The sequence below is a fragment of the Vidua macroura genome, chromosome 12, assembly GCF_024509145.1.
Source record: "Vidua macroura isolate BioBank_ID:100142 chromosome 12, ASM2450914v1, whole genome shotgun sequence".
Classification (NCBI taxonomy): domain Eukaryota; kingdom Metazoa; phylum Chordata; class Aves; order Passeriformes; family Viduidae; genus Vidua; species Vidua macroura.
In genome coordinates, this window is record NC_071582.1 from 9,040,313 (window position 1) to 9,050,998 (window position 10,686).

Here is a 10,686-nt window from a genome sequence, read left to right on the forward strand (position 1 = left end):
GGGCTGGAGAGCAGCAGTGCTTACCAACTGAAAAAGGGACACTTCTGGCTGGATGTAAAGGGAGGCAACAAAAAAATTAAGATGCCCAAGCTTTAGGACAGCAGCATGCAGTTCCTGGGGGTGCTCTCAAGAGATGAAAGCAGCAGTTGTGTCTAAGTTGAGGGAAACAATTGTTTTCTATCTCTTACATATTCCATTACATGGCAAGGGAATAGTGGGTGTTTCTGTGGAGTTTCTGGGTTATTTTCCCTCCTTGTTCTCTACATGGAGTGACTATGTGCTGGAAGGTTAGTTACCTTCCTCTGGAAATCTGCAGGCACAGTTTACTGAGCTGTCCCTGTGGCTTAATTTATGTTGGGGAAAACAATCAGGCCATTAAAGGTAAGAGATTCTCAGCACAAACTGCTGTGAGATATTGAGGACACAAGAATTCTCTGGTTGCATTTTTTTTTTTTTTCTTCCTTGTATTTTAAGCACACTTCAGCAAATGTGTGGGAAATAAAAGAACAGTAAAGGCTCCAAGGACTGGAAACCTCAAAATATTTTTTCCATTGGGAATCTTTCAGGGTATTAGTCCTGTGCTCTGTCTCTTCTTTGAAAGACACACTGCTAACAAATACTTTACATGCAAATACAAGCCACCTCTTAATTTTAAAAATAACTTTGTGAACTGATCCATTGGTCTGTGGTATATATTTTGCTCAAGCATTTTTGCTCCCACTTTTCTGTCTGAGTGCCTTTCTGTCCTGGAGACTGACTCAAGGTATGTTTGTGCTCTCCTTCTAGAGGGTTGCTGTTCCAAAAGGAGGATGTCGTGTGAACAATGATGACATTTTACATCTCAAGGTTATTTGCTCTTATTTCCTGAAGTGAAGGGTAATTTTGTTCTTTTGTTTGGTAAGAAAGAAAATTCTGTTTATTTCCACTGAGGTGCATAGGTGTTTACTGAGGAGAAGAGACAGCAAAAATCTTGTGCATCTTTATTCCCCCAGTCCTGCCACCTCCAAACCTTGAGCACTCAAAGTCACTGCTGTGCCAGAGCACCTAAAAGATTCCCTCTTTTTAAGCCAATGCCTTGAAATCATTGGGGGATTGGGGGGGCAGTTGACATTTACTTGTTTCCTTGCCTAATGTTGAAAAGAGAAGTGTAGTGGTAACACCACTTGCAAAGACAAACTAAGGAATGTTTATGATCTTTTTTTGTCTCATCTCTCTCTGTATCTTTTTAAAGACATTGTCTCCTGTAGTTTATTCCTCCCTTCCTCAAGCGTTGTGTGAAAACACTTTTCTCATTAAAGAGACAGAGAATAACCAAAGCTTCAGAAAGAATTCCACCAATTTGGGAAAATTTGTAAAAGATTTTAAACAATAAGTGTTCTCAGCCCAAGAAGATATAGACACATCTATAGACAGCACTGCATCAGTAGAAACAATCAGACTTGTTATCTAATTCTCAGAGGTGTTCTTCTCTTAAGCTTTATTAATTTTAATTAATTTTATAAAGTAGGTGACATTAATAAATTTGAAATACTGCTTTAAATAAGCTTAAATATCTTTAGTCTTACTCAACTATGTGGAAAAGAACATTAAGGTGAGGAAAGTGGGCGGGGAGAGTTTGGGGAGTTGGGTGCCACAACGTTGATTTCCTTCCTGGAGCAGAGTCAGTCCGGGAAAACTGTAGGGAGCAGTTGTGTTCTGTGTAAGGAATATTGAGGGCTGCGTTTTCTTAAATAAAGCATACTCGGTACCAAGTAACTTTACCAGAATCATCTGTTGTGGTGATCAAGGTTCACGTTCTGGCTGTTGTGTTCTGCCCTGTGCCTGTACCTCCCAAAGCTGCTGGAGATTCACCGTCATCGCTGTGAAGGACATAAATTCTTAATTAAACGCTGCCCCCCGGGGTTTGTGTTTAGAGATGACTCAAGTGCATTTATTTAAAGTCACGATTCAAGAAATGCGTTTAAACACCACCTTTCGAAGTCCCCCTCGCGGTGACGTCACGCTCCCATGGCCCCGCCCACTTGGGTGACGCGTCAGGGTCGGGTCGCCATCTTGGCCAATCAGCGAGGGCGATTCCCCGGAAGTGAAACCGCGTCCTGGAGCCCGGCGGCGCCGCGCGTTGCTACGGCAACGGTCGGCAGGATGGTAACGGGGGGGACCCTGAGGGGAGCGAGACTGGGGCCGGCATGGCGAGTGGGACCCTGAGGGGAGCGAGACTGGGGCCGGCATGGCGAGTGGGACCCTGAGGGGAGCGAGACTGGGTGGGGCCGGCATGGCGAGTGGGACCCTGAGGGGAGCGAGACTGGTGAGTGGGGTCGTGAGGGGAGCGACATTGGGGGCGGCATGGGGAGTGGGACCTTGACGGGAGAGGGGCCGGTGGAGGAGCGGGGCCGTGAGGGAGGCGGCATGGGGAGCGGGTCCCCGCGGCTGTCCTGCGCCACCGCCTCTCCCTTGTCGCCCGCAGGCGTCCGAGGAGCGGGAGTGGGGCAGACGGGCGGCCCGGCTGCGGGCCGAGCTGGAGCGGGAGCGGCGGCTGGATGAGGCGCTGCGGGCGGTAAGAGCTGCGGGTTTGGTCGCGCTCAGGGAGGGAGAAGGCTGAGGAGAAGAGTTCTCACCTTTGCCTGTCAAAAGCTTTTCCCACTGACGATCATTTAATGACTTGTAAAGTCTTGCTTGACCGCACGGTCTCCTTTCCTTCTCCCAAATGTGCATGTCCGAGAGTTGGTATGGAAATTGTTCTCATCAGGCAGAAGAGAACAGAAAGCAGAGAGCGCTGCAGCTGGAGCGAGAGCAAAAGCTGGCGGCTGAGCTGGCGAGGCGGGACCGCGAGAAAATTAAAGATGAGAAGATCAGGCAACAAGTCAGAGCAAACAGGTAATTCAGAAATTTCCCAGCTGTATCAAATTGGCTGCTCCTGTTATCAGATTTGGAAAAGCTGTAGCAGGAGTGAAGATGATTCAGACCTGAAAGGAAAAGTTACTTTGAGATCAAAGTATGACAGTAAGTTAATTTTAAGCAAATTTTGTCAATGAAAAAGATCAAGCCACAAAATTTTCATTTTGAATATATGTATATGTACAATTTGGCATATCTGTGAGCATACATGTGTATGTACATGTACCTGTGCTTATATGGTTAGAAGTGAAGTATGCAGAACTGTTGATAGCACACGTAGAAATATAGGTAACTCTTGGTTTTAAATGATTTTTTTTTCTTTTTCTGCTCTTTAACTAGAGCAATATTTTTCATCATGGTTGTCCCAATGAAAAATACTGTGTTTAAATACTGATGGAAACTTAATTTCTTCCCCTAGATACTGACCCCCTTGTAATAGGATAATTTTTTTTTCCTCTCCAGTCTTGAACTTCGAGAGTTAGAAAGAAAGCTGAAATCTGCTTATATGAATAAAGAACGTGCTGCACAGATTGCTGAAAAAAAAGCTATATACAATGAGAAAATGGTAATTAGTGCATCCCAGCACCTGAGTCCCATAACTCTTTGTATGGATTATGTAGAAGATTTTTCCTTTGACCTTTTTTATCTAAAATATTGTTCAAGCATTCAGTGCTATTGAAAATATATTTTGTGTTATGAAGGATTAATTAACTAGTAATAACTAGCTACAAGAAAAAGGTTTACTTTGCCATTGCAATTGAAGGAGTAGTGATTGAATTAGCTGTATGACTGGTTATAGTTGTTATTTTACTGGTTTTGTAGTATTTATCCAAGTCAAAACTATGATACCCTTTGTACAGTAAGTGTTTACAGTGGTGAATCATTACTTCAGAATCTGGTTGCTGAAAACAATGTTACTCTTTCCAAACAGTGATCTGGGTAACTTCAGAAAGACTTGCAAATTTATATTTATCTATAGAAAGATATTGGTGTTCAGGTGGATGATTCTGATGATGTTAATGCTCTATACAGGGCTCAGTGCAGGCAGTTGTACAGCAATGTGCTCATTGAGGGTGTTCTCTGTAGCCCAGCCTCATTCCAGTCGTTGTGCTGATGTGAGTGAGTCCCACCTGTGCTCAAATGCTCAATACTTTGTTCTTTAAGTATTTTTACTGCTCCTCAAATTGGTCAGATCTTGAGAGTGCCCTGAGAGTGCCAGAGTAGAATCCAGTTCTACTGACTGGATTAAGCTATTAAGCGTGTTAAGGCTCTATATTTATAGATTGAGGTGGAAGACTTTCATTTCTGGCAATGCTGCATAATTCCTTTCCACACTGTGCATTTTTTCATTACAAGCTGTAGTAGTGAGAGTGAAAAGGAATCTTGCGTTGCCTTTTTCCCCCTAGAAATGGGAGGATGAAGTAGCCCAAGAGATGAAGGAAGATTATGACAGGTATCTGAAAGAAGAAATGTCTGCAGAACTGAGGCGAAACCAGGAGAAGAAAACGTACCATCAAGAACTGGACAAACAGGTTGAGGAACAGGAGAAGAAGAAGCAAGAGGCTTATGAAGAGTTTCTAAGAGAGAAACACATGATTGATGAAATTGTAAAAAAGATCTATGAAGAAGACCAAATGTTAGTTACTTTGAATTTTTATTATTTATTAATTTAAAACAAAGCAGCTCATATAATTCTGCACAGAAAGCTAATTTGTATGCACCTATTCCATATACACTAAGGCCCATTTTAGTTTCCTTTGGTCACATTTTAGTAACAAGAGACTGACTTGCATGAATGTTCCTGCTGAAACCTCAGAATGTCCCAGTCACTCTTGTGTCCTTGTTCCCCAAATATGAAATTGAGCTTATTTGCAGGAGGGCTTCTATTGAGCCCATCATGTTGGACACAGCAGCATATTACACATTTCTGCCTCTCCTTGTGTTCCTGCCTTGCTACCAGATGCTTTGTTTGCATGTCTTAGGAACAGGGCAAGAAGTTTCTGAGGGCAAGGTATTGTGTGTGGCAGGGGAGAGTTTAGTGTAAATAAAAAGTTTAGGGTTTGTGGTGCTATTGGGCTTCCTTTTCTTCTTTCTCTTTGATGGGGCATGTATAAAATGCAGCAGCAGTGTGTACTTTTGTGTACAGTCTGCCTTCCAGAAAGGTGTTAGACATGAGATTCCCTTCTTGGGGCAGTTTACTACTAAGTGTTTTCAATTTAGCTATCTAGTTCTAGCTGAATGGTTAAAGAGAGTCATTTAAATCTTAGTCTCAGGAATATGTTGTTAATGGTGAGCATCTGGTTAAATGTTACTCTGCAGTATGTAAATAATTATTTGAACAGTTTTTTTCCATCTTCTACAGGGAAAAACAACGGAAGTTAGATAAAATAAGAGAAACTCAGACATATATTGAAGAGTTTATAAAAGAACAAGCTATCTGGAGGAAAAGGAAACAGGAGGAGATGGAAGAAGAAAATAGGAAAATTATGGAGTTTGCTAACATGCAACAACAAAGAGAAGATGGTTGGATGGCTAAAGTTCGAGACACTGAGGAGAAAAAACAGAGAGTTCAAAACATGGTATCAAAAATTGAAATTGTAGAAAAAATTGTTGTATGTTTTTGTCTTTCATTTAGAAACCTTTCCTTCTTGTAATAGGTTGCCAAGACCATGGAAAGAGAAGAACAGAGGCGTAAAGAACAGGAACAAATCCGCCAAGATCTGTATCTGGAAGAACAAGAAGCGATAGAAAGGAGGAAGGAGATGGTAAGTGCTGGCAGGTACATGAAGGATTTTTTTCCCACGCTTTGGATTTCTAAGTCTGCAGTGTTGTTTGTGACTTTGGGGTTTCCAGTTATGTTCTAGCACAAAGTATTTATTTTCAACTCTATTTTCTAAATGTTCTCAGTCAGACAGGCAGTTTATAGATTAGCTTAGGTTTTGGAGGGAAAATTGTGTACTTTGAGTTTCCTTTTTTGCTCCTAATGTATTTAATTTCAACCAGAAAGGCAAGTAAAGATTTTGAATACCTCTTATGGCCCCATTTATACATTTATTTATCTTGTGAAGAGCATATCAGTAACTTTCAAGTTTAGATTTAAGCTAAGCAGTTTAATTAACTGCTTTTTTTCTGCATGTCTATTTCCTATGGGCCTGGACACACTCTGTCTTACCTTGCTGTGGGTGACAAACAAAATGTAACACAGGTTGAGATTCCAACCACTGCTATTTTTAGAGTGTTGTTCAGGATGACTGTCTTGTTGATTCCCTTCATCATAGTGGGAAAAAAATCCCCTTTGGTTTTGGACTTATTTTTGAGAATCTTGTGACATTTGCCAAGCTGATTAATACTGGAGAGCACTGTCAGGTATGGAATGTTTGCTCCAGTTAGTTATGCTAGAAGTTAAGAGCTACAGTAAATTTATTCCAAGATAAATGGAGTAGATTGGCTGCTGCTGCTGAGAATTTTTCAAATTATTTTCAGTAATACTGCATTTTACTAAATTTCTTTATAGGAAGAAATTGAAAAGAGAATAAGGCAGCGCCTAGACTTAAGGCAAACATATGAAAAGCAACTTGCTCTAAAGGCAGCAGCACAACAAGCTATGAGAGAAGAGGAGGAAGCTCTCCGGCAGCGGATTTTGGCCAAGCTGGCCGAGGAAGATCGCATTGAGCAGCTGAACACGCAGAAAAGGAGAATGAGACAGCTTGAACACAAAATGGCCGTGGAAAAAATTCTTGAGGAACGTCGCAAACAGTGTATTGCAGAAAAAGTAAGAGTTTCACATGCACCTTTGTTTGAGCACAGTGTTTAAAATGGGAATACTTGTGCTATCCTAAGGAACAATGCTGGTGTTGGTAGGGAAAGGTGATGGAGAGAATAGCAGGGGGAACCGGGACTTTGTTTTGGTTTCTAACAAGAAAAAAGTATTTTTAGAGCTAACTTTTTTTGTAGCTTCAGAGGTTGGGGTCAACAACATTTCTGCCCTCCTGTGTAGCTGTGTACTGCAAATACCTCTTGAGGAGCCATGAGATCAGTAACACAACTGCCGTCCAGTTCCACATCCCTGGTCAGCTGCACTGATAATGACACGTGAGGAGGGGAAGGCCTAGCCTTGCTTTGAGATTAAGTCTCTTTTATTGAGATCAGAGGAAGAAAAGGTGTAAGCTGAAAGCAAGATATGGAATCCCATACTGCTGTTTTCAGATCTGTGTATAGGGTATAAATCACCTGTGTAATGTGAATTGCAATTTCCAGTCATCAGTGTGAAAATTCATACCTATTGTTCCTTTTCCTGGATTAGAGCAGCAGGGCTGGAACAGACTAACTCATTTAAGAGCCAAAAAGCCACCAGAACTGAACATTGCCTGCCTTCAAAAGGGCTTCTGACATCAAACACTTGGATAGCAGACTCACCCCATGACCTGCCATTCAGTTTTCTCTTTTGTCTGAGCTTGCTTTCCAATTGCCAGACAGGTATTGTTTAAACAATGCTTTGTGGGGTTTTCCATACACTTTTCCATCCTTTTCAAGAGAATTTCCTGTGACCAGGAATGAATAAGTGGAAATACAAAATATACTCCACTGAAATTTTTTCTCTTTATGCTGTTGTGGAGAGTGGTGGAAACAAATGTTCACAAAGCTGAAACAGAACTTAGGAAAACTTCTCACAACTTGTTTATTGTAGGAGCATGAACTTCAAGAAAGAGAGTTAGAGAAGAGAAGACAAGAAAGTATCCGTGCAATTATTGAAGAGGAGAGACAGAAACTCTTGAAAGAGCATGCATGGAAATTGCTGGGTTATCTTCCTCGAGTAAGTTAATTGTATTTTAAATACTTTTAATGTCTGTCCTGTAAATTTGATTTCTCCTGGACAGTTCAAGGTGAAGTTGCAGAACTGTGGCAGTTCCTGGAGTCAGTGGATGTCCTTACTGTGTCAGCTCACCTGCGCTCACCTCTTCCATTTGCTTTTGAGTTGGGACTCGTTTACAGCACTGCTCTTCGTGCTGAGGGGCTTTGGGCTCCCTGGCACTATTGCTGCCTTGTACAGAACTCGCTGAAAGCTTCCACAGCACTTTGCACATCCAGTGTTTGAAATATGGAACCTGAGTTCTACAGCAGGGCTTCTTTAGCTAGAAAGGAATCCACCACAATTTAAAACCTGTTTCCACCAAATTTCCCAGTTGGGGTTTTGGCAGCAATTTCTCGCAGCTCTCTGGCTTGTCTGCCAAGTATTCCATAACTATGAACTCTGCAGCAGTGCAATGAACTGCGGCATTTACAGAAACATTACAGAGCTTGCTCTGTTCATCCCTGTGTTTTTAAAAGTTAAAAAGATGGAAGCAGTTATTGCAATAGGAATAAACTACAATTTATTTTGTATTGTGCTTCATAATTGCAAAGATCTCCTAATGGTACACAAATGAACTGAGAGCTGCCTTAGGGATGTAAAAATGCATTTACAGTAGAGAGGGAACTATGCAGCTGGTAAAAGAAATTCTGCAATACTGGAAAACCAGTAGAGCAGGAGAGCCAAGGTTAACTTTAATTCAAATATTACTACAAATATTCAAATATTACTACAATAATTGGTGCAGGAATTTGTAACACTTGGAGTGAGTTGCTCTCTAATGTGGATTTAATTAAAGAATAACTCATATTGACAAAATTTTGATAAATTTTTGTGGTTTGAATTTGCTGTTGTAGGAAGCCTTGGCAGTTTCAGTGTCCAAGGCTCACACGTGTGCCATGTATAATATTCTACTTTTCTGTTCTCTGCTTCAACACTGTGTCTTGAGTTGGGTGTTCCTACATCACATTACTTCACTCAAAATGGTTAAACAGCAAAGTGCTACCAAATAGGAAACCTTCCAATATAAATTCAGTTTGTAACTTTTTCCCTCTTTTTAAATTGCTGCAAGATATGTTCTGTGGGTCATGTTTTTAGCAGTAAAATTAATTTAAAATTAATTAGAAATTTAGATTTTTGCCTGAAGCTTCTCTTCCCAAAAACTTTGTTTTTGATTAAGTTGACCAGCACTACTTGGTTTCCCAAGTTATTCCTTTGTATGAGTTAATTCCAACACAAGTAAAGAGGGAGAAAGAGCCCCAGCCCAGCCAGGGCCTCTTTTCACTGCAGTTGCTTGATTTTACCAAACCTGCCCCTGTGCTGTACTGACTCTAATCACTCCTGTGAGCAAGAGAATGCAGCTAAATGTTGTCTTTTGGCAGAAAAAAAAGAGGGCACAGATTTGTAACTCACCTGTTCAGGTTTTGTGACGGTTTTCAGGTTTGCTTTAAAGGTAACATAGTATTATGGATACCATTATGGATACCATATTTTCTTCCATAGAAAATTTCAGAGATCCATAGTAATCTCTCTGCTCTGTTTTCTCTGATGTTTCTATTAATGCAGGGAATACTCAAAGACGAAAACGACATTAACATGCTTGGAGAAGATTTCAGGTTGGCTTACCAGCAGAGAAGAGGTAATGAACATTCAGAAGAGAGCTGAACCTTCCCCCAGCTCAGCTCCTGCTTTGCCACTAGGTGTCATCTGATTCCCAGTGAAAACTTCCATTTGCTTTTAACAGTGAGCATTAACAGCCTTCATTTTAAAATCAAAGTTCTAAACGGATGAGCAGTTAGTTTTATAGAAGTGTGTGCTTGTGTGCTCCACTTGCATTTTTCACCAATAAACTGTTCTGGAGTTCTCAGTTATTCTCAGTTAGTCTTGTAGTAATATTAGAAATGTTTTCTTCAGCAACTCAGCAGAAATCTAACCTAGCATGTGTATTCCAGTCTGGACTAAAGGATTCTCCTAATGCACTATTTCGGGGAAGACGTGGCTGCACTGGCATTACACTACTACAATCCTCATTCAAATGTAGTGTGTCTCATCTCCACGAGGTAGATCTGAGGTACTTCACTGGTAGGATCCAAGCAGGTATGTTGTGTCATTCTGAGGTCAGAACTACTGTTTATACCTTTCTTTCAGTGCATAAACTGACTGGTTTTGTCCCACGTCCTTACTCACTTACTCTGAGGGATGAATCCATTGAAATAGCTGAGGTGTGGCAGAGGTTCATGTAAGCAGCACAGGCCTGTATTGCTCCTGTTCATTATTGTACACACAATAGACTCAGCTCATCTACCCTGAATCTGTTTCCTGGTTATTGATTACAATGATGAATAATTAAATTTTTATGGATGTGATGCTTGTAGAGCACCTGTGAATACGGAGTCACTGCTCCTGCCTGTAACCCAAAGAAGCAGCTGATGGCCAGGGAAAGGTTTCATACCTTCACCTTGACTGAAGGAAGAGTTGTACACAATACAGCTCCACGGGACTGCGGAGTCTGTCTGGGCGATGAGGGGCAAGTCTCATGCATGGTTATGCCAGCCAGGGGCGCTAAGATGTACTTGCTAAAACAAGTTATGGTCATTTCTATAAAAGAGCTGTTGGTGCTTAAATTAGATGCCAGACCAGCTAGCTTTGAGGGGAGATCTGTTACAGAGAACAGACAAGGCCAATTTTCCAACCACGTGTTTTAAAAAGGACATGACATTTTCTTCTCAAGTGGATCACTGGTTAGTTTATTTCTGTTGCAACAAGGAATTTTCTGAGACTAAATCCTGACTTCCTTGGACTGATTATGACTGTGAGGTACAGTTTTAAATGCTAGAACAGAGCTAACTGATAACAAAATTCACTTGTTGGAATATTCCTTGCATGGTCTGTGCTTCTCTGCTCCTTACAGAATGGGCAGTTTGGCCTGACAATGAAGTAGA

At 41.2% G+C, this 10,686-nt stretch overlaps 1 protein-coding gene and 1 long non-coding RNA gene across 2 annotated transcripts; one reads left to right on the plus strand and one right to left on the minus strand.

Annotated features, from left to right (window-relative positions):
• Positions 1-743: 743 nt before the first annotated feature.
• Positions 744-2,019, minus strand: LOC128813198 (uncharacterized). The gene is made up of 3 exons (XR_008438950.1): positions 1,972-2,019; positions 1,762-1,859; positions 744-1,675 (listed from the first exon to the last, which is right to left on the minus strand). It is a non-coding gene; the product is annotated as an uncharacterized LOC128813198 (long non-coding RNA).
• A 190-nt stretch (positions 2,020-2,209) lies between these two features.
• MNS1 (meiosis specific nuclear structural 1) lies at positions 2,210-9,611 on the plus strand. The gene is made up of 10 exons (XM_053988046.1): positions 2,210-2,305; positions 2,465-2,554; positions 2,747-2,874; positions 3,358-3,460; positions 4,302-4,531; positions 5,258-5,474; positions 5,553-5,660; positions 6,410-6,667; positions 7,583-7,708; positions 9,311-9,611. Exons 1-10 carry the CDS (start codon positions 2,228-2,230, stop codon positions 9,407-9,409), a joined length of 1,437 nt encoding a protein of 478 aa, XP_053844021.1. The 5' UTR covers positions 2,210-2,227; the 3' UTR covers positions 9,410-9,611.
• Positions 9,612-10,686: the final 1,075 nt, after the last annotated feature.

Excerpts from the sequence above, each read along its gene's own strand:
- MNS1 (XM_053988046.1), top strand. The coding sequence starts at position 2,228 with ATGGCGAGTGGGACCCTGAGGGGAGCGAGACTGGGTGGGGCCGGCATG. Across the intron at positions 5,475-5,552 it reads AACAGAGAGTTCAAAACATG|GTTGCCAAGACCATGGAAAG; the intron begins GTATCAAAAATT and ends TTCTTGTAATAG. Across the intron at positions 7,709-9,310 it reads TGCTGGGTTATCTTCCTCGA|GGAATACTCAAAGACGAAAA; the intron begins GTAAGTTAATTG and ends CTATTAATGCAG.